The sequence below is a fragment of the Bos taurus genome, chromosome 19, assembly GCF_002263795.3.
Source record: "Bos taurus isolate L1 Dominette 01449 registration number 42190680 breed Hereford chromosome 19, ARS-UCD2.0, whole genome shotgun sequence".
Classification (NCBI taxonomy): Eukaryota; Metazoa; Chordata; class Mammalia; order Artiodactyla; family Bovidae; genus Bos; species Bos taurus.
In genome coordinates this window covers 34,882,830-34,907,279 of record NC_037346.1, presented here as the reverse complement: position 1 = coordinate 34,907,279, position 24,450 = coordinate 34,882,830, and the positions used below count along the sequence as shown (strand labels likewise).

At 48.9% G+C, this 24,450-nt stretch overlaps 1 protein-coding gene and 1 long non-coding RNA gene across 3 annotated transcripts; one reads left to right on the top strand and one right to left on the bottom strand.

Annotated features, from left to right (window-relative positions):
• Positions 1-2,423: 2,423 nt before the first annotated feature.
• COPS3 (COP9 signalosome subunit 3) lies at positions 2,424-20,621 on the bottom strand. 2 transcript variants are annotated; one of them, NM_001098904.1, is given in 12 exon segments: positions 2,424-3,009; positions 3,256-3,336; positions 4,209-4,322; positions 6,456-6,542; positions 8,495-8,668; positions 10,051-10,191; positions 12,346-12,525; positions 13,954-14,046; positions 16,624-16,673; positions 16,757-16,869; positions 18,688-18,817; positions 20,491-20,604. In NM_001098904.1, coding segments are annotated over 12 exon segments (1,272 nt in total). In that variant the 5' UTR covers positions 20,546-20,604; the 3' UTR covers positions 2,424-2,955.
• Positions 20,622-20,640: 19 nt separating this feature from the next.
• On the top strand, positions 20,641-22,948 carry LOC132343053 (uncharacterized). Its single transcript, XR_009491713.1, has 2 exons — positions 20,641-20,721; positions 22,576-22,948. It is a non-coding gene; the product is annotated as an uncharacterized lncRNA (long non-coding RNA).
• The last annotated feature ends 1,502 nt before the right edge of the window (positions 22,949-24,450 follow it).

The window sequence follows — 24,450 nt, the reverse complement described above, 5'->3', positions numbered from 1 at the left end:
TTGTCCCTGGTTAGATTGCATGTGTGCATGCTGTCACGTCTGACTCTTTGCAACCCCATGGACTGTAGCCTGCTAGGCTCCTCTGTACATGGAATTTTTCAGGCAGGTCTTCTGTGTCTCCTGCATATCAGGCAGATTCTTTACCACTGAGCCTATTGAATTATATCTCAAGTTAACCAAATTAATCTAGAAGTAACTTTGAGAAACACCTTAAGTATTTGTGGCTTATGTTGGCATATCACAGGACATGTTGAGATTTTAAAAAATCTAAGAAACTTTGTCCAACTCATTATTTACCAAAAATGTGTGTCTAGGCAGCCCTTTTCCCTAAAATTGTTTTAGCAAAAGCTCAGGTCTCCAGTGGGTTGAGGAGCATGCTGTGAGTAATGTCTATTAAAACCTTCCTAACTCAAAACATTGGCTTAATTTTTCAATGTTTTATGTCTTGCAAAATATAATCAAATCACATCTTTATCATTGCATCAACTCGTTAAGATTCTATGGACACTATCCTGTTACTAAGGCTAGTTCACAGTAATGTGCTGTTAGCCTTGTTTGGGACTCCAATATACTCAACAGTCAAGAAGGTGACTTCCATGTAGGGCAGAACAATTCTGTAACTTTATTGCTTGCCCGTTTAGTGACATTCTTTGGCTCAGAAAACACCTTCTGCATTTAAAATACATGCAACTAGAAGTTTTTTAAAGAATACTTTAAACTGATATATCCCAAACGGGAGGCCTTGTAGACCAAGCATAATTACCTAAGGAAGTCTAGACTAAAAGCTGAATACTGTCACTTGGGCAAAGTGTGTGTGTGTGTGTGTGTGTGTGGCGGGTGGTGGTGGTGTGGGGGAGTGGGCACTCACTGGGCACCAGTACAAATAGAAACACACATTATTTAAGCACTGAACTCTGAGGGCCATTAGTTACTAATTCAGAGTACTTCCTAACATTGGAGAGTGCCACAAAAAGACACACCTGAAAAGTCCTAAGGAAATGAGTAGGTCCACTACGTGAGGCGTGTCAGATTCTTTGTAACCCCATGGACTATGTAGCCTGCCAGGCTCCTCTATCCATAGGATTCTCCAGTCAAGAATACTGGAGTGGGTAGCCATGCCCTCTTCCAGAGGATCCTCCTGACCCAGGAATCGAACCCACGTTTCTTAGGTCTCCTGTACCGGCAGGCAGGTTTGTATTTTTTTTACCACTAGCACCACCTGGGAAGCCCAATAGAGTCATTAACCACGTGTCAGAAAAGGAAACAAGTCTCACCAAAATTTGTAGAGCTTAGGAGGTTGAGGGGGTCCCCAGTGGACTGGGGCCCCGGACGTGTGCGCGGGGGAGGCCTGCCTCCTGGGCTGGAATCACTGCCCGGGCACAGGCGCTGCAGTGAGGTGGACACCCTTCCAGGGCCCAGAGCCAATGTAGGGGGCCTGGGCCTTTCCTCCCCAAAGCCAGAGAACACGCGAGGTGGGTGCAATGTGGAGGGCTGAGAGTACCCAGCCCCTCTTCCCTGACAGATAGCAGGGGCCCCTGCAAACACAGCAACAGGCCCTAAACACCGGGCCCCTCTGGAGATCAAAGTTTCAAAAATGAAGTGGTGTTTTAGTGAACCACTATCTTGGGGGGAAATCAACAGTGTCCACGTCAGAACCCATGAGTTACCCTTGCCTTAAATAGCCATGACTGCCACCTACTAGACTTCTCAAACATGTTTTAGGTGATTTTAATTCAGATCCGGGTAAATCAGAAGTTGTCCAGTGGTTTTTAACAAAACAAAACTATGTATAATTCGCCACATTGATAGAAGGGAAATTTCCATTCAGTATTTCCTAAGTACAAGCCTGTGTAAGTATGCATGGAAACGAAGCAGCTCACCTGAGTTGGGGAGCAGTCTGGACAGGGGGGCGGGGGGGGCGGGTCACAGCCAGCCTAGGGTCACTGGGACCCAGCCTCATCCATGCACTTATGGATCAGATGCTCTGTGGCCACCTTCCTGCAGCACAGCAGGGGGTGGCATGATGGCCCACACAGCCTCAAAGCCTTTCTACTGGGGTGATTCCTTAGGCATGAGATTTCAGAGTTCCTTTGGCATGATATTTCAGAGTTTCCTTTTGTAAACAATGAAAATGTGGTGATCACACAACTTGACGCATCATAAACAGTGAATGTTACTCACAAGGGAGACGCTCTTTAGGGACCTAATTCCACTGTATCTGACCGCACTTTTCAGAGTCTCCACACCATCTTGGGACCAACTCAGGGGACCTGAGTCAGATGCATCCCAGAGTCCTGAAGAGGGGGGACCCTGAGCAGAATCCAAACGCAGCTGTGCAGGTGAACAGGAAATGCTTGTAGATAAAGCCCAGGCAGGTCTGCCCTTCACCTCACAAACAGAAGAGCTCCACACACACACGAAGGTTCCCAAGACTAAAAGGGTCTCTTTAATTCAGAATGCATCCTATGGCTCACATGCATGGTAATTTAATTCTGAAACACTGTATTCTACCTGAGAGATTCTCCCAGATGTTTTTTCTCCTCTTAGCTTTTTTTTTTAAGGCAATTGATATCAATTGTAGATTCAAATCTTCCAACAACTCTTAAAATCTACATCTGTTCAGAATGAACATGTTCTTTAAAAGCTTTTCAGAGGGAAAAGGTGATACAGAAGATGAACCAATGTTCAAATAATTTAAAACAAAAAGGCAGATTTAATGCAACAATAACATTAATCTGAGGATAAATAAACCCACAACAGGCTTTAAAGTTTGAAAATGTTTTCCTTTCTTCACAGAGAGAATGGTTTACTGAAAGCACACAGGACTGAAGACATCAAAACAAAATGCAGTCTCTACGTCCAGGTGAGATGGGCCTGATCCTCTAGCCGCCTCCCAACACCTGTCCGGCCACAGGGATAGGCGATGGCTTCTCTAACTCAGGATGGGTGTCGGCTTCAGGAGTAACTGGATGGCTTGTTTCCTGAGTCATCTTCCTGTGACCCCATGCTCTGGGAGGGAGGCAGGAGACAATGCACTTGTCTGCCTGGGCAAGAGCTTCCCGCCAGCAGCCCCAGAGGATATCACCCCTTGTAACAGGGAGGCAGTTATAGGACCCCCACCCCCACCCCTAAACACACTTCCAGCCTGGAGTGTGGAAATGCTCTCCACGAGCACATCTCCGTGAACTTCACTATTACAGGGACACCACCCAGCTCCCTCCAGCATACTTCTGTTAACAAGGGGACCCCAATCACCTTCTGCACGAACTGGGGGTTCACTGTGATCTCCTGGTCCATGGCCTTCAGCCGCTCGTCCAGCTCTATACACTTCAGCATCTGTGTGGAAGCAGGTCGACAGGCTGAGCAGGTGGGTTCAGGGCAAGTTTATCCTTTTGAGCCTAGACTATTCGGGTGCTACAAGGTCACAGCCCTGAGCCAGATAGGTTCTGGAGTCAGAATTTGGGGTCAGACAGTTAACACAGCACAAATAGCGCACCTTGCCTGCCACACCATAATTAAACTACACACGTGAAACCTAAAACCGTTCACGAGTGTCATTTCAGGTGGCACCTGACACCAAACGAGTTACAAAAAATACTTCCAGCTTCCAGGGTTTTAAAAATTTGGAATTGCCAAAAAGAGACTCTGGTGACTTACTGCTTTTCATATTCTGAAGCTACTGTTTGGCTGAATCCATTTGCCTATCAGAGGTAAGAAGCCTGTTGGCCCCCGTGAGCCCAGCTCACGCCCGGAGGCCCTGAGTAGCATGGGCCTCGGTGTACAGGCAGCAGCTCCCTGGTCCTTGGTCCGTGGCTGCTGCCCAGCGGGAACCGCCGCCGGCCTTCCTCCCCGCTGCCCGCTTACCCCTGACCTTCTGACCCGGGACTCCAGAGTCAAGTTACTGAAGGCTCCACCGTATAAGTGGCTACTGGGTACACATGAAACTGTACTGAAACGCTGTACTCTCCCAAGCATTTCAGGAGTTGAGGGAGGCTCTGATAAACTGGACAAGGATGCTAACCTACCGTTTATTTATAACCAGACAATCGGGAAGAGTCCATTTTGAAATTAACTTTCTAGGAAATTAGATGTTCTTACAAACTAGTTGGGAACTACCCATATTTAAAACTAAAATTATCCTGGAACACAGAAGCAGTACTTCAAGTGTAAAATCACAGACATCAGCCCAGAGCACTGGCGTCTGTTACCTCCTGGTCAATGTTGTGAAGCATGGCAGGATTGTTGTATTTTTCAGGGTTATCGTGGAAACTGACCATCCCATCCTTCTGATTAATACTTGCAAAAATCTCACCATCTTCTATCTATAAAAGAGAAATCAGGAAAATAGTTTAACCCCAAACATTATGTGAATAAGTGTTATTTCAACGCAGTTAGGGGAAATCACAGAGAGCAACAAGTAAATCAATCGGTAAGTGTTTTAGGCTCCACCGGTTTCTTTAACTCTCTTCCCTCTCTTAAATAGTATGTGCAGGGCACCATGAGAGACTAAGGAGTAAAGTCCACATAAAGTGAGTTAACCTTTACTTCGACTGTGCCACGCGGCCTGCAGGATCCTAGTTTTCCCCGGCCAAGGACTGAAAGGCCACAGACTTGGCCACTGGACCACCAGGGTCATCTCCTAGTCAGCCAGTTTAAAGGGAACAATTCAGTAGATTCAACTATACCTGTGATGCACAGGCACCACCTCTAGCCAGCGGGCCCCCGCCCGTCTGCGTAGTCACTGCCCAGCCCCCTCCTCTCAAGCCCCACCTCCACCCGTGTACTCTGCACACTGTGCACATGCCTGTTCTGGAGGTTTCGTGGAAGTGGAATCAGACAGTGCGTGATCCTATGTGTCTGGCTTCTCTGGCAGATATTCTGAAGCACCCTTGCATCTTTAGACAACTTCTATGAGATATAATTGAAATTGTCTTTGTGTTTCACGAAAGTGAAGCCCTAACAAATTTTTGGTTCACTTCAGTAGCAATTATCCTCTGGTCCTTTAAGAAAATTTTCCTGCCAATGCTGATTCCAAGGCAGCTTCAAGGTGTACATTTTTTATTTGCATCAACAACCGGGGATTAAGTTGACTGATCCTCATAGCCAAATCCTGTCCATGCAGCTAAAAAGGGAGCAGCCGATAGAAAATCCCAAAAGGGTGCTATCATTCCTGACACACCATGCCCCAGCAGCAGCAACGCTCCATCTGGGATGGTGGAGCTGAGCTGCCTGGGCTGGTTGCTATCTCCAGCCTCGGGGGATGTGGTCCTAGTTAATGAAGTGCTCACAGCCCAACACAACCGAACACAAGGCGTGACTCCCTGACTCTGTGAGTACACGGGGGATCTCACAGTGGACAGAACACACCTAGTGGAAATACACACCAGGTTCACCAGCAGCGTGCTCTGTAAAAACCACAACAGGAAACCACCCCCATGTCTACCTGATGGTTCCACTCATGCCGTGGACGCTGCAACCCTGAACATGAGCCGGCTGCAACAACGTGCAACACAGTGCATGGGGCTCGTGATGCTGAGCAGCAACAGCCAGACCTCTGAGCACACACGCTGTACATCCCCTTCCGTAAGAAGCTCAAAAATGGGACACCGCTAAAAATGGGACATTACAAGTCAGGATTAAAAATAACCTTTCCAGGCAGATGCAGGGCTGGAACCTGGTTTGAGACGGCTACACACTGTATGATTCCAACCATATGACATTGTGAAAAAAGCAAAACTGGAGAAAATGAAAAGGTCAGTAGAGGGAGGGGTGGTAAGGACCAGGCAGAGCACAGGGCATCTGCAGGGCAGAGTGGACGCTCCATGCGATGCGGTCATGACAGATTCATGTACATGCACATTTATCCAAACCCACAGAGTGTCCAACACATGAACAAACCTGATGTAAACTAAGGACTTTGGATGAAGAGCTGTCAGTGGAGGAGCATCAGCTATGACAACAGCCCAGTCTGGTGGGGACACTGATCAGGGGAGGCTTTGATTGTGTGTGGGGACTGGGAACTCTGTACTTTGCCCTCAATTTGGCAGTGAACCTCAAATCACTATAAAAAAAATTAAATCTTATTTAAAAACAAAAATCCCTGCCTTCATAAATTTTACACAGTAGGACAGGATTTTTCAGGCTTGGCAGTACTGACGTTTTGAGCCAGAGAATTCTCTGTGGTGGGCGCGCCCCCTGCGTGCAGGACCTGGCTCCGCTTGCTATGAGCAGCACTCCCTGGCTGTGATGACCAAGAACGTCCTCAGGACACGACCGTGCGGGACACACGTGCACACGTCCCAGGAAAACCGCAGCTGTGAGGAGGCTGACGGAGCACCCACAGTGGTGCCACTGGATGCCCTGCCTCCTCCTCTATGTCTCCCATGGCGAACACCAGTAACCTTTACAAGGACAAAACTCCACTTAGTAACTTCTGAAGACAGAAACACACTTACCATGTGCAGGACATACTTTTCTGCCTCCTGAGGCCCGGACAGCTGCACGCGACTCGCCATATCTTGTAACGACAGTGTTAAAAATGTCTGAAATTCAGAAGTTAATCAATTACAGGTAGAAACAGACTGAAGAGAGAAATTCTAGTAAATGTGTAGACTCCAACTGAGTCACTGATCGCTTGCTTCTCAAGAGTGTACAAGCTTTCTGTTGCAAAGATGACTTGAACTGCGTGCGCTAAGGCTTCAGCATCACTTTTCTAGAGCAACGACTTCTAGGAAACACCCTCCACATGGGGTCTAGAATGACGTGTGTGCCAGGCTGCTCGCTGCAGCTCTACCTGTGATGGCAAGGTCAGAACTGCCCAGATGTCTGTCAGCAGAGGACTGGCTGAGTGCAGGGAAACCACACAAATGGACTCCTACACAGCTATAAAAAACCTTACAAAGTGAGGATGCTTTTTATGAGCTGAAATTGAAGACATGCACATCATTAAACGTAAAAAGGGACACAGAACAGGGTCTATATCTGGCTCACATCTCTGAACAAGGAAACTGCATACGTGTGACAGCACACGTGTGTGTGAATGCACATGCTTATACACTCTCTGCGGGGAGGCCCGAGAAGCAGTGATGCTGGGCTGCCTCTGGGAAAGAAAAGGCCAGCTGCAGTATAGGAACTGGGTGGAGATTTTTGTGTCTTTGCATTTTGTATTGTAAATATATTAACTTGTAAATAATATGAAATTAAAAAAAAAAAAAGATTCATCCTTCAAAATTCAAAGTCAGCACGCGTAAACACATTGAGGGTTAAAAGGAAACCAGTGGGGGGTGGGGAGGGGGAAGGAAACCCGTGTTTACCATGGTCTGCCTGGGACCTGATGAAAACGCCTTTCAGGAACAAATTAAAAGAGCCCCCTTTTTTAGAGCAGCTGGCAACATTTACAACTGCCAGCTGTAAATACAATGCATTTTCAAAGCAGGCCTTGTTAAGATTCTGATGTTGAAAATTCTTGATAAGCCAATCACCAAAAAAACTCTCTATACATTTTAGTTCAGAGTAGCACCTCCTTCCCAAATGAAACTCCTGTGAATTCTAAGCAGTATCTAGGCAGTTTAGCACCAGTGAGGACTAGAAAAGTGAACATTTCGAAATATACAGAACTGTCATTTTTCCTTTCAAAGTAAGAAACTTCCACTTGACTGTCCATCAGAAGAGAACTGGCTGAGAAAATTATGATTGTCTGTACAACAAAGCACAACGCACAGTCACTGTGATACAGGCTTACGTTGCCATGGAAACCAGAAGAAAGGATATAGAACAGCACATAGCATGTGACCCTGGTTATAGTCAGTGGGAGTGTTCGCACACATGGAGCAGACGGATCCAGAGAAACGTCCCCAGAACATGATTGTGGAGCAGGTCTGAGCCCCCGTGACAATCCCGTGTCCCCGCCTGCCCGGCAGCCAGCCATCTTGTCCACTGCGTCCTTGCAGGGCTGTGTCTCGAGGGAAGAGCTGTCCCCTCCCTGCTCATCGCAGCTGTTCTTTGCCGGTTTCCCATTACCTGCAGTGAACACCTCCATCTCCCTGGCTAACATAAGGCTTCGTTTTCTTTTTACACTTTCCTGGACAGTCTTAACACTTGATAACAAGCATATTTTCCAGCATCAAAAGCCACTGGGTCTATTTTCATCTTAAAAAATAAAAACTACACAGTTGGCTTACCTTCCCCAGCGCAAGTGCACCAGCCAAGCGCCCACAGGTGGGTTAGCCTGCTGTGAGGTCCCGGGCCGCACAGCTGTACCCTTAGCATCTGCCCAGGCCACCTCCCTCCCTTCAGCTACCTGTCTGCCTCCCAGAGCAGCCACATCTCCTCCCCACTTCTTCTTCACCTGCTCTTCTTCTCAAATACCCCATACTAGCCCTGGAAAGGCACCCCTCAAGGTCCCCAAAGGACCGGCTGGGACCCTGCGCTGCTGCCTCAGTGCCAACAAGGACAGGAGAACGGAGCCTGGCTCTGGAGGCCCACAGGACTGCACCTTGGTGAGTCTTTGGATGTTCTTCTTATATAGCGAGGACAGGCACTGCTTCACCAGCCCCATGTTGTTGTCCCGTGTAAAGATCTCGCTGTGCTTGGTCACCAGGCTGCGGAGCTCCGACGGGTTGTTGGTGGAGTACACTTGCGCTAACTCGTGGTATGCATTGCTAAGAGGCTAAAGGTGTGCGGGGGGAAGAAACCAGATTCGACAGTTAGCAGAACAGAGCCTGTGTGAGATGCAAAAGGAAATGTGGCACTAACTACGGAGCAAGGAGGTCCAGCCTCCCTTACTGTTACCCAGCAAACTGTAAGTTATTCTAAGCAAATGCCTGATTTTCAAGACCAAGGAGAGAAGTTTACCATGGTGCTCCTTGCGTAGCACAGAGCAGGCCTGGAGCCTGCATTCAGTGACAGCCACAGGCCTTTTTCTCACAGGCAGCTCCTGACTTGTCCCAGATAAACCATTTTGTGAAGAAAGGGGGCAAACACCCACCCTTCTCAGCCCCCTCTTGCTCCACACGTGCCTCACCAGGTGCCATGGGACAACCAACTGCTTCCAGAGGAACAAGAGACCCCTGGGCTGAGGGCCCCTCAGAGCAGAGCTGTGTCCACCACCCGGGCGATACGGCTCCTCATCTTCCTTGTCAGACACAGGGCAGGGCTGCAGGAGCGGGCGAGCGGTGCTGAGCAGCATGCGCAGACCTGGTTAGAGCAGCAGCCCTACCCTGATGCCTGAGCCCTCGGCACCACTCCGTTAACCCTGCAGACAAACCGCAGCCCTTGTGAAGGAGGTGAGTCATGAGGACCCCACTTACGAAAGTGCCCCTCCTGGAACAGGTCACTCCAGGGCCATGGGGGCCACCTGTGGGAGTTCTCCAAACCCGCGTCACTCTTGCGCGGGCTCTGAGGGCCTCTCACCCACCCCCAAATGACCACCTGTGACAGGAAGCCTGGAGCCCAAGAACCATGATGGGTAGCTGAAGGACACGGGCAATACTCAACATGACAGCACAGAAACCTTCACATCAGGAAGACTTTCAAACTGACCTCCTGAAACTTTGAGTTTTGTTCAAGGAGGGTCAGCACAAAATTGTTATCAAATGATAGTGACTTCAATTTAAAATAAAATAAGCATGAATTAAGAGAAAATAAAAAAGGAGGTCATTTCTCCACGTGGTCCTGGAGCCGAGTCCTTAGGAAAACCATAGCAGCTTAGTGAGCAAAGCTTGGGGTCTAAGAGGATCTCCCAGCACCTGGTCAGAGTTCAAGTCCAACAGAGCATAAGCACTGCTCTATCAGAACCTTAAACCCCTACGCCATGACCACCCAGAGCAAGAGCGTGGACGCAGATTCCTGGGAATACCCCACCCCATCAGGGGGTCGGTGGGCACGGACAACGACAGTCAGGGTCCTGCCAGATGCCCAGGGGATGTCGAGAATGTCTGCTAATTGAAGATGCTGGGCGAGTAAAATCACATAGATTACAGAATTATGCATCACCACAGCTTTGTAGGAACAGAACATGTCAGCTGAGAAATCACTGTTTTGAAAGCTCACCTTAATGAATCTACCCACAATCTGAGAGGTGTATTTCGGCAGCTGCTGTACTTTGCCCAGCAAGATCAGAGAGACCAGGATATACTTCTTATACGACTCCAGCATGATGTGACTGACGGCCATGGCAGGTGTGGTGATGGCCTGGGTGGAGAGGAACGTCAGAATGAGGACAGGGCATGAATTCGGAAGACAGTACTGATACCCAGTCACTGCCTTTAATGACAACTGGGCTTTGGCACGATCACCAAGTTGTGCGACTGTTCCTACTACCTAATTTCAGGACATTTTCACCCTCCTAAAAAGAAACTCTGCTGGGCAGGGGTCACTGCCCATATTCCCCTCCCCAGCCATCCACTCCTCCACTTCAATTCTTGTTGGACTTGCCTGCTCTGGACATTTCATATTAATGGCTTTTTCCCCCTCTCTTGGCTGTGCTGTGTAGCTCATAGACTCTCAGTTCCCCGACCAGGGATTAAACCCAGGCCCTTGGCAGTGAGAGCATGGAATCCTAACCACTAGAGTGCCGGAAATTCCCATAAATGGCTTCACAGGGTCTTATGTGAGCAGCTTCACTGTGACACTTCCAGGGCACACACTGAAGTAACCCGTGTCACAACCTATTCTATGATTCAGGCAAACGGTGCTCCACGCAGACAGAGACCACCTGGGCTGGCGGGCATCTGGCCGCACGGCTCTCGCTGCCGAGAACATGCGTGTGTGTAGGTGGTGTCTGCTGCCACTTCTCTCAGGTGTAACCCTGGGAATCAAAGTGCTGGGTCACATGGAGGTTTCAGGTGTGACCTTTTGAGGAACCGCCAGACTGTTTCCGAAAGGGCCGCACCACTGAGCATCCTACTGGCCATGACAAGGGCTCTGAACCCACACCCCTGTCAGCAGCCAGCACCCCATCACAACTGCCTGCTGTGTGACCTGGTGCCACACTGTGGCTCTGAGTTGCATTTCCCTTTTGATCAGGGCTTCTGGCCATCTGTATATAGTCTCCAAAGAAATGTCTATTCAAATCTGTCGCCTATTTTAAAACTTCAGGGCTTTTACTGTTGAATTCTGACACCTCTGCACATTCCGGACGTGAGTCTCTTTTCAGAAACATCACCTGCAATATTTCCTCCTATTCTGCAGCTGCCTTTCTATGTTCTTTCACATGGATTCATGAAGGTTAAGAATCCAAATCTATCACCCAAATCAGCCCAAATGTCCCAAACAAAACCCAAGCCCCCAGGGCCTTAAGGCCGTTCGGAGTTATTCCACAGAAACACTCCTTTAAGCGCATGAGGACACAAGCACAACGAGCCCAGGCAGCACCGCTTTCAATGAGGCAGCAGCACCTACTGAAGGGCCTGCCCGCTGGGGCCCAGGGAGCACCCAGGGCCACCTGTGCTCAGGGTGAGCAGTGGGCGCAGCTCTCACTCATCAGTTTATGCAATGCTGCATGATTTGAGGTGTTTGTTTTTTGTTTTTTTAGCAAGTGTATCTTTTGGAATGTTTCAGAAAAGCAGTAAAAAAAAATGCCTGTCTGGTATCACTCACGTCCCCTGCCCAGCAGCACCTCCAGTCACCCTGTCCCAGGCCCCAGCAATGCTGGTCAAGCCCACTGACCAAGGCCACGCCCACCCAGAGGCGTGTGCACATGCTTGCACAGCATCTCAGATACATTTGAGCTCCTCCAAGGTTCAGAGCACCTTTGATTACCAGAACGTGCACTCCGAATCAAACTGAACTTCTGAACGTCTGACAAGTTCATCTTAAAACACTGTTTCTACCCAGTCCTGTCTTTTTAGGCCCAGAGCGAGCCTCCAGAAATGCACATCTCATCACAGACACAAAAGGGTGGAGGGGAGGCACTTTTTTCTCTGAACTCCTTTACATACTCTGAATTATGAACTAGGAGAATGCCTTATTTATTAAAACAAGAAACACTTGGGAATTCCCTGACAGTTCAGGGTTAGGGTTCAGTGCTTTCACTGCTATGGCCCTGGGTTTAGTCCTTACCTGGGGAACTATGACACTGTAGGCCATGCAGCATGGACCGAAAAAAAAAAAGCAAAAAACTTAACCCAACTTCACACCTCATTTCAGAACAAGAAGATGCGACAAAGATCACTGGCTCCATTGCTTCCCCACATACAGAGGAAGCCGCAAACATCCCGAGACACACAGAACTCAACCCGCACCCGACAGAATTCGAGTCCCTCCCTGCCGTGGGCCCCAGCCACCAGTCAAGGCACGCCTCTCTGACCGCACAGGTTCATACGCCCCGAGCTGGGGAGTGACCACCTGCTCATAGAAGTAGAGTGCCCGCTCGAAGTTCTTCAGTCCGGTGTAGACCATCCCGCCATAGTAGTAGTAGCACAGGAAGTGCTTGGCGTCGTAGGCCCCGTTCTCCTTGCAGATGTCCACCATGTCCACATCCAGGTACGGCAGGGCCGGCTTAAAGCACTTTGCCAGCAAACACAGCTGTGGAGAGAGACACATGCAGCCATCACTCCACATGCACTGTGGCACACGTCAGCAAAAGGAGAAAACCCAGAAAGTTCTAGAAAACACTTGGCTTACACCTTACTGACTAGAATGATTTAAACGTTGACACGTCCTTCCATCTTCTTAGGCATTCGGAATAAAACAGCATTTCTTTGGAAAAGGCTAACTGGCTGTGACATGAAGAGCTCACAAGCGAAGCAAAGCCTGGGCATCTACAGATGATGCATGAGTGTGGGCTCTGCTCTCTGCTGCCCTGGCGGCACGGGCACTGCTCCTCTCAGATCTCTCCTTGCCTGCTCTGACTCCCTTGACTATGAGTAGAGAATGTGCAGCCAAAGAAAGCAGGACCGGCAGAGCCTCAGGCCTGGGTGACAGTGGAACCAGACACACAGGGGTGCAAACACTGCACACCTGAGACTCATAAACTCTACCGTGTGCCCGTCACACCTGTGCCACAAAAGTGTTTCAAAAATAAGAGAAAAGAATGCACACCTCCATGTGAAGTGAGAAGATGTGGCTGAAATAATCCACATACCATGTTATTCATTAAGGGAACAATCTGGATACCCCACAGAGACTGGCTAAACCCACAGTATGGAGTTCTCTGTGGCTATGAAGCACTAACAAAAAATCATCTCCAAGACACAGTATATAGGAAAAAGACCTTGTATAGATTGTTACTCGGAGAAGGCAATGGCACCCCACTCCAGTACTCTTGCTTGGAAAATCCCATGGATGGAGGAGCCTGGTAGGCTGCAGTCCATGGGGTCGCTGAGTCAGACACGACTGAGCGACTTCACTTTCACTTTTCACTTTCACGCATTGGAGAAGGAAATGGCAACCCACTCTGGTGTTCTTGCCTGGAGAATCCCAGGGATGGCGGAGCCTGGCGGGCTGCCGTCTATGGGGTCGCACACAACTGAAGTGACTTAGCAGCAGCAGCAGCAGCAGATTGTTACTATTTGTGTTTAAACTACAGAGACAAAAATATACAGGTATCTGCTGGTGTGTGCCTAAACTGTTGCTGGAGGGCTGGAGGAGAAATGATCAACTCCAGCTTCCTCCGGAAAGGAGGGATGGGTGGCAAGGGAGCAGGTAGAGGCCGGCTTCATTACACATATCCCTCCTTTGTCATCTGGGTTTCAATAAACAAACAAGTAACATCTTCAGGCGTGAGAAGTCACCAGTTGGTTCTCAGGCCCCAGAGCTCCTACTGGGAGTGCTGTCAGGGTCACAAGCACCACCCCCCATCCCAATCTGCTCTCACATCCCACTGACTGGCTGGGTGGCAGCCCACGGCTGGTGGTCAGCAGCCCCAACATTCCCTTCCAACAACAGTGCACTTAAAACATGGCGCCATCCCAACCACGTCCAACCTTGACCCGGGTGACCCCCGGTGCTCACCTGGCAGAGGTCGGCGTGCACAGAGGTCAGCTGGTTTGTGTTCATCTGCATCTTGTCAATGGCTTGCCTAAGGACGCCAATTCCTCGCAGAGGCTGTCAGAAAGAGGCCTGTCAGTTAGGGCCTCGGTGGGGGCGGCACGCCTAGTCCTAAGCTGTCCCTTACAAGTGAAGTAACCCTATAGGCAGGCTCCTCTAAATGAGAGCAACCCTACTGATGGGCTCCTCTAAATGACAGGAGGGGGGTCCCACAGCCTCTGGAGAAACTTCTGTCTCTGTTCAGTCAGAAAGTATCATCTTAGGCTGTTTATTGTCATATTTAGAGTAATTAGCACAACTTTTTAAAATCAGAAAGCTTTTTCTAATTAATGGAGATCAATAATCAAAATCAACATTACATTCTCAACAGTTCATTATATTTACAAATAAACAAACCACAATTTTCCAGATCATTAACCACAGAAGTGACTCGTGTTTAGGAGACTTAACTGAGAACATGGATGCTGGCCCTTTCCTGCAGGACAGTCTGGGGGTCACCTGTAAATTCTCTTCAGCACAACATCTCTTACCTGATGGTAAATTACTGTTGAAAGCGATACCACAAGCTACAAACAGACCATTTTCCTGCCCTGATCGTGAATAACAAGACCGAGAATCACAAGAGGTGCAATCAGCTTCTAGGGAGAAGATGTGACTGTGAAAGAGGGGAGGAACTCGCAAGCTTTCCTCAGTGAAGACTGATTGGATATTTTTAACCATCTCCCTCAAACAACAGTTAGGTAGTGCACCTACAAAATTATCAACTGAGTCTTTGTTTTCAGGCTCTTTCACACCATCAGTCTTTCAAAGTTCAATTTCAAATTAAAAAGAAACATCCAAATTATAACCTGTGTCAGTATCACAATAAATAAAGACTTCACTAGATTAAAGGAGACTAAAGACTGGAGAAGGAAATGGCAACCCACTCCAGTACTCTTGCCTGGAAAATCCCATGGACGGAGGAGCCTGGGAAGCTGCAGTCCATGGGGGTCGCAGAGTCGGACACGACTGAGTGATTTCACTTTCTTCTTTGTAGACAGATAACATGACAAAGTTTCAGACACAACACTACAAATTAATACTGCTTAACTCTTCAACTGAACCTTCAGAGCTAGGTTAAATGAAAAAAATACATAAAGGAGACTGCTGCTGCTGCTGCTAAGTCGCTTCAGTTGTGTCCGACTCTGTGCGACCCCATAGACGGCAGCCCACCAGGCTCCCCCGTCCCTGGGATTCTCCAGGCAAGAACACTGGAGTGGGTTGCCATTTCCTTCTCCAATGCATGAAAGTGAAAAAATACAGTGAAATCACTCAGTCATGTCCGACTCCTAGCGACCCCATGGACTGCAGCCTACCAGGCTCCTCCATCCAAGGGATTTTCCAGGCAAGAGTACTGGAGTGGGTTGCCATTGCCTTCTCCAAAGGAGACTAAAGAGACACAATAATGTAATTTAACCTGTCATCTGAGATTGTCTTTTGTTACAAAAGACATTAGCAGAAACAACTGGTTGAAGCATAAGGAGGTCAGATGTGTTAAAGGGTTCTATACATGTTTGTCTTCTGATGTGCTGCGGTTACATTAGAGAATGTTCTAAGTTGTCCTAGTTTTTAAGAAACACTCACTGAGCTCTCAGGGTAAGGGGACCATAGCTGCAACCTTCTTTCCTGTGGCTCAGAAAGGAAGAAGACAAGACTGAGCAGGTCAGGGAAGATACCAACATCTAGGGACTCTGGGTGGAGGGCATTTATGGCAATTAATTATACCAACCTAACAACTTCTTATAGAGGGAAAATTAGGTCATTCAGTTCAGTTTAGTCGCTCAGTCGTGTCTGATTCTTTGCGACCCCATGAACCGCAGCACGCCAGGCCTCCCTGTCCATCACCAACTCCCGGAGTCCACCCGAACCCGTGTCCATCGAGTCGGTGATGCCATCCAACCATCTCATCCTCTGTTGTCCCCTTCTCCTCCTGCCCTCAATCTTTCCCAGCATCAGGGTCTTTTCAAATGAGTCAGCTCTTCGCATCAGGTGGCCAAAGTATTGGAGTTTCAGCTTCAACATCAGTCCTTCCCATGAACACCCAGGACTGATCTCCTTTAGGATGGACTGGTTGGATCTCCTTGCAGTCCAAGGGACTCAATTAAAAGATTTAACAAGAAGGGCTTCCCTGATGGCTTCAATGGTAAAGAATCTACCTGCAATGCGGGAGATACAGGTTCTATCCCTGGGTCAGGAAGATCCTCTGGAGAAGGGAATAGCAACCCACTCCAGTGTTCCTGCCTGGAGAATTCCATGGACAGAGGAGCCTAGCGAGCTATAGTCCAAGGGGTCGCAGAGCTGGACATGACTGAGTGACTAACACACACAAAAGGTTTAACAAACAAGCAAACAAAATCTGCACTTTATAACATGAGGCGCTAGAAGGGCCATTCTGAACAGAAGCAGCAGCTGTGCCCTGGGGGCACCTCTCCTGTGGTCAGAGCTCCCCCAGGAGATGTTCTGAGCTCTCCAAACCCATCACATATGTCTGAGCATCAGGGTCTCAGCACAAGGCTGGGACCCTAATGCTCGGAGCACTGCACAGGTTACACACAAGTGAAACGAAACTGTAAATTACTCAAACAACATTCTTACCTGTTTTCTTTCCACAAGTGCATTTGTTAGCTGATGGCAAAGCCCAGCAACTAGACACAATAACAAAATATTGAAGATGTAAGTGAGTACAGGGCAGAACACAGCCACGGAGAAGAAAAGGCACTGCCCTTACAGGTGTCTGTCGCATAGCGGATGTGCTCCCCGTTGCAGGTGCTGATGAAGAGCTGAACCTGGGAGAACAGCGTCTCGAAGTCGGGAACGCTGGGCATGGAAAACTTCACAAACCTACAACACAGAGAAGAACCAACTGGTCCTGGTTGGGGCCTCATGGCAGGAAATATGGAAGTCCATCCTGCCTCCAATGTTCTGTGAAATTAAAGGAGTCATGACACTTTTAAAAATTAAGAACCAGAATATATGAGATTCTGCTGGCCTGGTTCTTTGCATAATCAAGACACAGAACATAAACACAAATAGAGACTAAGAAAAATAAGCTTAAAGAACAACTTTTACCCAGAGCAAAAACGCAAGAAATAAAAGATATCCAAAAGAGAGCAACTTTCAAAAAAGAAAACTGTTAAATGAGGTCAAATATCAGGCCACTTAATACTCAAAGTAACTAAACTTAAACTTGTAGCCCCAAAATTTTTTAAATACTTTCCTTTTGCACTTCAATGTTCTCAGTACTGCTTACTCACTTAGAAACCCTGAGCAGAACAGACTGAAGGGGGACAGGGAGGAAGCTACGGGCTGGCTGGAGGCCATGGCAGTGGCTCACAGTCATGGTGCTGCCCCAGACCCAGGGGATAAGGACTAGCTGTGGGGCAGGACCAGAGGAGTGGACTGGTCGGAGGAGGGACAACTCAGATGACCCATCCCGAGTCACCTGGCAGATGGTGCCCAATGATCAAAATCTGTCCGAACAATCTCATTTGGGCTTCACAATAGGTCAGTAAGGCACTGTGACTTCCACTTTATAAACAAAAATACACAGCTCAGGGCCCCACACCTCATAATCAGCAGAACGCAGATACAAACCCAGGGAACCTGGTAACCAGGTCAGGGTCCTTCCCAGGTTTCCTCTGACTTACAACGTCAAACATCTTATAGCTTCAGAAAGCTTTCACATACATCATCTCACCTGACACACACATTGGCATAAGCTGAAGTGGGTACAAACTGTGCTACCTGTTCTTTTAATGGGAAAGCACAGCCAGTAGAAATCTTCATCCGCCAGCCACAGCCAGCAGAAGTTTCTGCAGCGGAGGCCCTGTTCCGAGTGTGTGCCATCTAAAGCAGTGGCTACTGAGTCCTCAAGATGCTGCAAGTATGACAGAGGAGCTGAATCCTGCAGGTCACTTATTTGTAAAGATTTACACTCAGACACACAGCAGCCACTGACCACCATCCTGCGAGTGCAGGCTAGACCTCGGGCTCTGACAGCACCTTCCTCCTGATACACCCCCGTCTCAGGAGCGCCAGCTCAAGTGAAGCCAGACCCTCACTTCAGGTCAATTTGTTCTCTGTTCATCTATATTATTTCAACTTTCACAACAACCATAAAATCCCAATCTATGACACTAAAACATCAAGAGAAAAAAAAAATCAACCGTCAAGTACATAGAGTCACAAGAGTTCAAAAGGCCAACTGGAATAACGTCTGTTTGACTTGGTCTTAAGCCAGCTTAAACTTGTCTGCAGGGTGCTCTGGACCACTTGGAACTTCACTCAGCTCAGCCTCCTGCCCTGTCCTGCCACTCTTTCCTCTTTTCAATTCAGAAAATGGGGAGAACCCCATGGATCACACGAATAAAAGTATTCAGACGAACACAAACTAGAGTACCACAACTGAGATCACCATTCATTTTTTAAAACATTTCAAAGTTTGTATAAACATTAAGAATTTTTAAAAATAATAAAGCAGAACAAAAAATACAAGCAATGATTAGCTGCAAAGAGGTAAAGGTAACTGCTACAACGTGACTTTAGTTGTGCCAAAGAGCTCACTGTCATTTACAGGGCTTACTTCCTACACCAACCAAAGCCAGCGAGCGCAGTGTTGGGGCTGAGCGAGCACAAAGCCGTGAAGGAAGATGCCCTTACAAGACAGCGAGGACGCCCAAGGAGTGCTCCTGGACGTCCAGGGCCCCGAGCACGGTATCCAGATGGGATAAGTTCTTCGCCAGGAGCTCCCCACTCTTGTTGATCAGTTCACAAAGCTGAGTCATTTGCCCTGGAAAACAAGAACGACACTACCATTCAGAACAGCATTCACCAGACCAAAGGATGTCATACCTCAGACATGCTGGTGCCTAAAGGTGATTTCTTCCAACTCCTTCATTTCAGATGAGGACCCAGAAGGGCCAGAGACACCAAATGATTTTGCCTTTGGTCTCAGTGCTAAGTTTCCGACTTTCCTCTGGCCACTGAAGGTTTCGCACTCCCACTTCCAATGCCCCAAACCAGCAGAGTGCACATTACCATCAGCACCAACTCATCTCTCTTCTGTATCCAAAATGTCACCAGCTATGACTTCATCTCACTCCTCAGCCTCTCAGTCCACTCCTTCCTCTCCCCTCCGCCTTCATTCCCACGCCCGTCACTTTCAGTCTGCACACCATCATCTTCTGAGCAGCCCCCTCCTTCCTTCTCTACCCCAGCCCTCACTCCACACCGGCACCCATCTGTGCAGGAGGTGTGAGGCACATCAGTCAGAGGCAGGGCAAGTGACCTGCACGTCTCTGCTGGGCAGCCTGCTCCTACGGCAGCAGCCTGCACAAAGCATGTGTGTGAAGCTTCTAGGCAAGCAATCCTGTTTGACGCTCACCAGCATGGCCTCGGCTCTGTTTTTTAAGTAAGAAAATTGAACCTGGGAAATGAGTTGTTTGGTTAGTCACCTGGGAAATGAGTTGTTTGGTTAGTCACCAAGTGACTGAGACAGGTGCATGCGTGTTCAGCAGCTAAAGTAAGTCATGTCCAACTCTCTGCAGCCCGCCAGGCGCCTCTGTCCATGGGATTCTCCAGGCAAGAATACTGCAGTGGGTTGCCATTTTCTCCTCCACGGGATCTTTCTGACCCAGGGATCGAAGGGGATCTCCTGCATTGGCAGGCAGATTCCTTACCACTCAGCTACCTGGGAAGCCCAACCGAGACAGGACTTGAACCCAAACCTTCTAACCTCATGGGACCTCGGGAAACTGGAGTCTGTGGCACAAACAAACGAGTGAGTGCCTTCCTCACTCCCAGAGACTCCTAGCCTCACCCCTGACCCTAACTCCTACCAGTGAAGAGAAACGAGGCAGAACCGTTGCGCTGCTGTGCGCAGCGCCGGGCACCAAAGCAACCTCGGGGCAGCCAGGCGGGCAGCACCTGGGTCCTTACACCGGGAGACGCGAATCCCGAAAGAAGAGTGCCTGGGCAAGGTCAAGCGGCTTCTGCAACCTTAATGGTTCCTCCCGCTCACTCCTGACAACCCCGCGCAGTCCGAACGTTTCTATTTCACAGATAAACCAACAGGGTGAGGAAAGGGGCCTCACAACAGCGGCCAATTACTTTAATTCTGGGCACTACACTCAGGCCATGAGAGGAACCAACCAAAGACATGAAAATTAGGGGCAAATTCACAGCGGCCACAGCTCCGCTCCCCCAAAAGGGAGCCGGGAGCCAGGGCCCCCGGGGATCAAGCGCGGCCAGCCGCGAGGGGCCCGGCCGCGAGGGGCCCAGCCGCGAGGCCAGGTAGGGAAGGGCCTCCGGGATGCGAGACGGACCGAGCTCCGACGGCGGGGGCGGAGGCCGGGGCCTGGGCGAAGGGGTCGCCCATCTCGCGCGCTCCTCAGCCCCGGCCCAAGCGCCAAGACCCACGCCGCAGGCCGGACGCAGGCTCGCGGCCCGCGCCCATCGCCTCACCTTGGGCGGAGAGCTGGCGGACGCTGTTGACGAACTGCTCCAGGGCGGACGCCATGTTCCCGGTAACCGGGCGGCGGAGGCGGCGCGCGCGGGACGAGGGCCGGCGACCCACCGGAGGGCCTCCGGGCGATGACGTCACTTCCGTCGCTCAAGCGCCGCGAGATCTACCTACATGGACCCGGCCACTGTTTCCATGGAACCGGTTCTACGGATGCCCGCGCCGGAAAGCAGGTTTTTTTCCCTTCCGTCTTTATTCTGTGCGCACGTGAAGTCGCCCCCTGGATTTAACAGGGTTGGTGGGCAAAGGACGGAACTGAACGCCTAGTTGTTGTTCAGTCGCTCTGTCGTGTCCAACTCTTTGCGACCCTATGGACTGTGTAGACCGCCAGGTTCCTCTGTCCATGGGATTTCCCAGGCAAGAATATTGGAGTGGGTAGCCATTTCCTTCTCCAGGGGATCTTCCCCGCTCAGGGAACCCGCCTGTCTTAATCGCAACCTCTTCCCTGAGGCTTTTCCAGCCAGGTAGTCGTTGTCCAGCCAGGAAGGCAACCAGCCTTCAAATCCCTTTTCTCGCACTTTAGTAGCTCCACGACTCTCGGCAAATTCCTTGGCTGTCCGCTGCCTTGTTTCCACATCTGTAAAATCCTCACGATAGACTACGTAAAACACTTATGGCTGGAGAGGGGTGATGTGAGATGGGGCTGCAAGGTAAACAGGGGCCATGTCAAGTAAGCCGTGTTTAAGCTACTGGATTTTTCACTGAGAAGATTGGGGAGCAGTGGAGGGTTTCATGCAAGCGAGTGGCATGATCAGACACTTGCACTTGGAAAAGACTGGCTTCACATAGATAACCTCAGAGAGTCATTTAAGAAGCTATTGCAGTAGTTAGCTGACATGAAATATAATAGTAATAATTGTACGTTGGTATAGCGATAAAGATAAATGGATGTATTTGTATCTATGAATGTATAGATGATGACATGTATGGATGAATGACTTTAACACTTATACTGTAGGATGGAGATGTCCCTGTGTGCTGTATGGCCACATTTGGTCCTCAAACAAAGGACAGATATTTTGAATTACAGGATACATTTCCATGGATATACATGGATTTTAATAAAAGCCAAAAGTTTCGAGAGAAATTAAGCACTACAAGAATTCAAAATAGCCACAGCTACTGTGTGCTGCAGTCCATGGGGTCACAAAGAGTTGCACATGACTGAGCGACTGAACTGAACGGGACTAGTCATACTTCAATTTTTTTTTTTTTTTTTTTTTGCGTATTTATTGGGATCTGTTCTCAAAGTGTGATCCCCAGCCAAGAGCAGCAGCAGCACCTGGGAACTTTTTTTTTTTTTGGCTGTGTTGGGTCTTCCTTGAGTCATGTGGGATCTTTCCTTGTGGCCCACAGACTCTCTGGGGCTTCCCAGGTGGTGCTAGTGGTAAAGAACCTGCCTGCCAGTGCAGGAGACCTAAAAGATGCAGGTTCAACCCCTAGGTCGGGAAGATCTGCTGGAGGAGAGCACAGCAACCCACTCCAATATTCTTGCCTGGAGAATCCCATGGACAGAGGAGCCTGGTGGACTACAGTCCATAGGGTCACACAGGCCCAGACACAACTAAAGCGACTGAGCAGGCATGCATGCACAGACTCTCTGGTTGTGGCACATAGGCTCTGGAGCCCTGGACTCAGTAGTTTTGGTGCTTGGGCTTAGTTGCTCTGTGGCACATGGGATCTTAGTTCCCTGACTAGGGTTTCATCTCTTGTCCTCTGCATTGCACAATGATTCTTAACCACTGGACTACCAGCTAAGTCCCACCTGGGAACTTTTTGGATTCCACTTTAGATTTACTATGGGCTTCCCTGGTGGCTCAGAGGTTAAAGCGTCTGCCTGCAAGGCGGGAGACCCGGGTTCAATCACTGGGTCGGGAAGATCCCCTGGAGAAGGAAATGGCAACCCACTCCAGTATTCTTGCCTGGAGAATCCCAGGGATGGAGGAGCCTGGTAGGTTATAGTCCACAGGTCGCAAAGAGTCAGACACGACTGAGCGACTTCACTTTCTTTCACTTTCTTTCTTTAGATTTACTACATCAGAAACTCTGAGGGTGGTGCCCTGCCATCTGAGTTTAACAAGTCCTACAGGTAACCTTGATGCACACTGAAGTCAGAAGGCCTGGATGCAGCAAAGAGGAGCCAAAAATAAAATCACACTCATTTCAGTACCGCTAAGAGACATCCCCCCCTTCTTTCTTCCTCTCAAGAGTGAAAATGACTGAAAGAGACATGGTTACAGGGATAACCTTGAATATATTTTCCCTTTTTCTTTAAAAGCTAGTCATGTAGAAAACCCGGCAATTACATAAGACACACTTTGCAACAAACAGCCACAGGAGTGAGTGGAGATGCCACATTCAATCATCTGTTTTCTCATTAAAAAAAAAAATTATTATTTACTTTTGGTTGTGCTGGGTCTTTGTTGCTGCAGGAGGGCTTTCTCCAGTTGCAGCGAGGTGGGGCTACTCTTTGTCTTGGTGCTCAGCCTTCTCATTGCAGGGGCTTCTCTTGTTGCGGAGCATGGGCTCTAGAGCACAGATGCAGTAGTTGCAGTGCGTGGGCTTAACTGTTCAGTGGCCTGCGAGATCTTCCTGGACCAGGGATGGAACCTGTGTCACCTGCACTGGCAGGCAGAGTCCCATCCACTGTACCACCAGGGAAGCTCTATTTTTCATTCTTTGAAAACACACTTACTTTGTCTCTAATATGTGTCCAACCCTGTGCCGGATGCAGGGATGGGGCTGCATATATCTGTGATCTAAACAGAAAGTTCTTGCTGACATGAAGTTCTGGTTGAAGAGTAAGACACTAAGCAAGCAAATGAAATACTTTCAGAGAGTTAGCACGTGTTATGAAGAAAATAAAACACAGTGATGCAGTGGAGGAAGGTCAGGAAATGCTTCCAAGTTCAGAAGGGTGAGAAAGAGCTGGGGGACTTCCCTGGTGGTCTAGCAGGTAAGAATTTGCCTTGCAATGCAGGGGGCACTGGTTTGATCCCTGGTTGGGGAACTAAGGTCCCACATGACCCGGAGCAACTAAAACTGAGCATGGCCAACTACTAAGCCTGGAAGCTCTGGAGCTGGTATGCCACAACAGAAGATCCCACAAGATGCAATTAAGACTCCGAGGTGCCACAACTAAGACCCAAGGCAGTCACACAAATACAATAAATAAAAAAGAGATCTTGGGCAGAGGGTTTCAGAGAGAGGAATAAATGTATGCCAAAGTCTTAAGACCCAGATAAAATTTGGTGTTTCTGGAATAGAGAAAATGCTAGTGTGGCTAGAATGTTAATGAGAAGGATCCTGGTGTGTCTGTTGAATATCGTTTGTCTATAACAATAGTAAGGAGAAGGCGATGGCACCCCACTCCAGTACTTTTGCCTGGAGAATCCCATGGACGGAGGAGCCTGGTGGGCTGCAGTCCATGGGGTCGGGAAGAGTCGGAAACGACTGAGCGACTTCACTTTCACTTTTCACTTTCATGCATTGGAGAAGGAAATGGCAACCCACTCCAGTGTTCTTGCCTGGAGAATCCCAGGGACGGTGGAGCCTGGTGGGCTGCCGTCTATGGGGTTGCACAGAGTCAGACACGACTGAAGCAACTTAGCAGCAGCAGCAGAACAATAGTAACTGTTTCTTTTTCAACCAGAGTGACAATAAAAGATTTTAAATCCCTCCTCCCAAAACCCACTTATAACAGGATACATAACAATATTTATTTATGGATTCATTTGAAAGTCTCCAGTTTTATTAAGGCTTTGTGATATCTGCAAGGCGAGTGTCTTTTCTGGCAGCTCTCCCCAGCTAGTCACTGTAAAGCAGGGGGCGCATCACCCTGTTCTGGTTCCCTCCCTTAAATTCTTCTGCCTGTGTTATTGGCTTATTTGCTGCCTGTCCAT

Bases quoted from the DNA above. Each gene is read 5' to 3' on its own strand.
- COPS3 (XM_015458713.3), bottom strand. From the start codon at position 16,853: ATGCCCAGCGTTCCCGACTTCGAGACGCTGTTCTCCCAGGTTCAGCTC. The intron at 14,047-16,623 runs GTAAGAATGTTG...TCTTTCTGACAG, and splicing joins CACTTGTGGAAAGAAAACAG to CCTCTGCGAGGAATTGGCGT. The intron at 6,543-8,494 runs GTGCAGTCCTGT...TCTGAATTTCAG, and splicing joins ACATCCAAAGACTCACCAAG to ACATTTTTAACACTGTCGTT.